General features: G+C 33.6%; 1 protein-coding gene across 1 annotated transcript; it reads right to left on the minus strand.

Moving 5' to 3' along the window:
- Nucleotides 1-615: 615 nt before the first annotated feature.
- Nucleotides 616-2,865, minus strand: LOC18047646 (transcription factor bHLH3). Its single transcript, XM_024189033.1, has one exon. It carries the CDS (start codon nucleotides 2,293-2,295, stop codon nucleotides 787-789), a length of 1,509 nt encoding a protein of 502 aa, XP_024044801.1. The 5' UTR covers nucleotides 2,296-2,865; the 3' UTR covers nucleotides 616-786.
- Nucleotides 2,866-4,309: the final 1,444 nt, after the last annotated feature.

The raw sequence follows: 4,309 nt of genomic DNA on the forward strand, positions 1-4,309 counted from the left end.
ATATAGACTTAAAAAAAGTACGGCAACAACTTAGCATGCGCTCTTAAAAAATTAAAAAAAATTTATTGGACTTTTTTTTGGGCACGGCCCACGGCATAACACGTGTAGACACGGGCACAAATGGACATTGCACGTGCACCGGGCCGGAGCTAAGCAAAATAATTTAGGTATGACACGACATGAAACACATAGTGGGTACGGTACGACACGACACGGGCATGTATAAGCCTTGTTTTGGTGTCAGCCCGGCCCATTGACCATCTCTAATTTAAAGCACGTAATTACGTCAGAATTTTGACCAAATCAATTCTTTGAAAATATTATTTATTACACATCATGAACACGTTAGTATTATATCGTTTGTTCCTGATTCTGAACCCAGTTATATAGGTTTGTTTACAGAAGCAGATCATGTTAGTCGTCACCTCACACAAAATGAAATAACAAAATACCGCATCAAGAACGACTAATTTTGAAGTCCAAATTTCGGATTGCAGCCAATATCACGGAGTCCAGGGTTTGTTTTGAGTCGGACATCATGTTGCCCACCTAGCTAAATAGTACTAAAATCAAACCTGATTCGTATAGATTCATCATATTTCACACAACTCAACATTCAAAGAACACAACAAATTCATTCAACCTTGTTTTGAAGTTAGAAATTATAGAATAAAGATCTTTAATGCAAAGAAATATGCCAGCCACAGAATCTTTTCTGACATGGAGATGCACAGCAGCAGCACACAGAAAGAGCACCTCATAAACACAACTTAATTTACAATCACATCATTTAGAAAGGGCAGCAAGTAGTTTCTCTTTTAACTGCTCAGAAGCACCACTTTGAGTCTGAATGGAAAATGTATGGATAACCTTGTCTTCCGTTGTAGAAACATTAGACTCTTGAGCTACAATTTGATGTTCACTGAATGTTTTCATGACACTTGAAACCGGGTGGTCGTCCAGAGGACAGCTCACCCGCACAACTGCATCCTCGTGTCTGGGCTGAAAATCAATCTCTGGCACAGAAATCTGCTTTTGTTTATTGTTTGACATATCCTTCTCTGTCTCCAAAACCCTGATTTTCATCTGGAGGTCAGTGATATAGGTAATGGCATCACCAAGCAGAGAGGCTTTGTCCATCTTAGAGATATTAGGGACAACAGCTCTTAAAGCATAGAATCGCTGGTTAAGCTTCTCCCGCCTCTGCCGCTCTGCTTCAACATGATTCAACGGCTCTTCTCTCCCATTTGCAGGCTTTCTTCCTCTCTTCCTAGGTTTCCGATCATCGCCCTGAGGTGATGAATCATCCTTCTGTTCCAAACTAGACACTCTTGCCTGAGCATCAAAACCCCCAACAATCATTTGGTTCAAATGCGGAAAAAGTTTAGCTTCATCTTCAGATCGACACCTATTAGAAGAATTTCCATATACCTGATTGCTACCTATTGCCTGTATTTCATAAGAGTCTGAAGCAAAATTCAGTTCATCTTCCACTTTGGGAGAAAAGTTAATGCTTATTGATTGTGATTTTGAGCCACCCAAACTTAGTTCATGCCCAAAAATCTTTGGAAACACTTTTGTTTGAACAGAACTAGATCCCTCAAACACAGTTTTTACCATCTCCACAACATTCTGTTCCTCTGGTATTAATTTGACAGAACCAAGCTCCACAACTCCAGACTTTGCAGGAACAAACACCACAGTTTGGAAACCCGCTGACATTGCCAGAAAGGACCTAGATTCATAATGATCTGAACAACTAACTATGCCTGAGGTCCAAATTGATCTACCAGACTTGTATGCGTGTCCAGGACCGTATGCTGAATCACACCTAAAGTTAAAATACATCGAGGTAAGATAAAACATCTCTACACCTGACACTCCATCAAACCTTGACGCATAATTCTCCAACCCACCAAAACATGCATGCAGCTTCTGAAGCACCCGCTTTTTTACCTCTTCTTTCCTCTCAACTTCGTCAACTTTGTTAACTCCACTAGATTTCCCACCTCCAACTGCACCATCCTTTGGGTCACGGCAATGGCCATCTCCCCAAATTAGGGCGGATCCACCAGATTTCAAGTTTGAAGCATGCCAGTAAATTGCATAGTTCCAATTGGACCCTTCAACTACCTGACATAGCCTCTGGTGCACACCCAAATCACCAGGTGGTGTAAACAACTCTGCCATTACATTGTTGGCAGCGGATTTGATCAAGAATTCACAGGCCTCAGTACCCAAAACTGATTCCACCATAGCTTTGTCTTCTTCCTTTGTCCAAAATTTCTCAGCCATATTTCTCTCCTTAAAATCTATTATACCACACAAAACCCAAAATCTCAAATCAAGCCAACCGTCACGTGTCCAACTGCATATAGCTCAATAAATCCCAGGAAAACGGAAGTAAAACCTTTCAAAATTAATCGTTAAACCCTCAAAGAAAAAAATATTCCGATTGAATCACCAAGCAAACAACTCCAAGTAACTAAATTCGCTAATTCCAGGCATACCCATTAAGCAAATCACTTAAACTATCAAGTAAACAAAGTTATTCATACAAATTAAGTTCTACCCATTGAACACAAATACAAGAGCATCTCATAAATTGAACCATTAGTCTCTTATAAAGCTAAAGTCTTACAGGGCCAGTAGAACAGTAACAAAAGAAAAACAATTGAAGCTTTTGCAGCAGAAGCAGAACCTCACCTTAGATCAACAAAAAGGTTGTAATCTAAATATGGAGCTGTCAAAATTCCGCAATTTCAGCTGAGAAAAACAAACAAACAAACACTACTTGGAAATTTTTGGTCATGTTTTTAGATCTGAGTTAGGTTTCCTTATTCTCAAATTGCGATTTCATTTTCTTTTCGCTACAAATCGGAATTAATTTATTTTCATTTAATTTTGTTTATTTTATTTGCCACTGACGTGCTGCCACGTTGAGCGATATGGTGGGAAACCATGGGGTCCACCACTGGTTGCCTTTGACTCATTATCACGTGATTTAAATGTTTTATATGTAAAAGGTTGAATCCTGTGATTTTAGTGATAACTAACTGATGGTAAATGTACGTTTACCCAATATTTCAAGCGACGCCAGATGCAAAAGCCAAAAACCTATGAATAAATTTTAGGGTCCAGCTATATTACCCATGGTGTTTGGTATCCTATTTTTTGTCTTTTTCAAATCTACCTTTAGATTCAACTCAAAAATTATACAACGGCTTAGATGCATTTGTTAGGTTATTAACATTAAATGTCCCTATTATTTATACAAAATAAGAAAAATTAAAAGTTGTTAAATTTTAACATGTAAGTCCATAATATTTTAAATTCGTTTTAGATTATTGAACTAGGTTTTCAATTAAATGACTTATTCTTACATTTGTTAATATTTATTTAAATTAATAATTCTCTTATTAATTAATAAACTAATTAATTTAATATATAGCTAAACATTGTATTTTTTTTACTAACCATAATTGACAATAAATATATATATGTTTTTTTTTTAATTTAACAAAATGGCAACCAATTTCCTCCCATGTGAGAGATATTATACCTTTTTTTTTTTTCTCTAACGCAAGAGATTTTACTATCTCAAATGGATGAAATGCACAAAATATGAAAATGAATTTAATTTCATATTATATATAATTAATGTTTTATTATTTTCTTGTAACATAATATTTATTTAACATACTATCAATTATTTGATTATGTAGAAAAATATATTAATTTACTACTACTACTACTACTACTAATAATAATAATAATAATAATAATAATAATAAAGTGTTAGTTTATCAATTCGTAAAATCATGAGTTTATCAATTCATAAAATCATTTTTGTTCATTTGAACAAGGATTTTGTATTTTTGGTTGAATTTTTGTCCTTAAATAAAAAGAGTAAATTTAATTGCACACTTAACTAAATTGAGTTTTTTATTCCACCCCAACATTTTAAATAGTCATTAGAACTCGTTTAAAATATTTCATTAACTTAATTAAATAAGGGTAAAAAAATAAATCTAAACAATTACTCTATTTGAAAATAATTTAAATATTTCTTTATTAATTTTTTGTAATTAAAAAGAAGAGTAATAATTTTATTTTATTATTTTGTTTCTATATTGTAAATAATTTTAATTATCTTTTAATATTAATCATTTTAGGAAAAGTAAATAAAAAATAAGAATTTTTTATGTAAAACACATTAATTAGTTTTTCATATTATAAAATGCATAGTGATTATAATAAAAATTAAATACGCATGTTTACCCTTACAATATATATATATATATATATA

This window comes from Citrus clementina, unplaced genomic scaffold (genome assembly GCF_000493195.1).
Source record: "Citrus clementina cultivar Clemenules unplaced genomic scaffold, Citrus_clementina_v1.0 scaffold_3, whole genome shotgun sequence".
Taxonomy (NCBI): domain Eukaryota; kingdom Viridiplantae; phylum Streptophyta; class Magnoliopsida; order Sapindales; family Rutaceae; genus Citrus; species Citrus x clementina.

Excerpts from the sequence above, each read along its gene's own strand:
- LOC18047646 (XM_024189033.1), bottom strand. The coding sequence starts at position 2,295 with ATGGCTGAGAAATTTTGGACAAAGGAAGAAGACAAAGCTATGGTGGAA.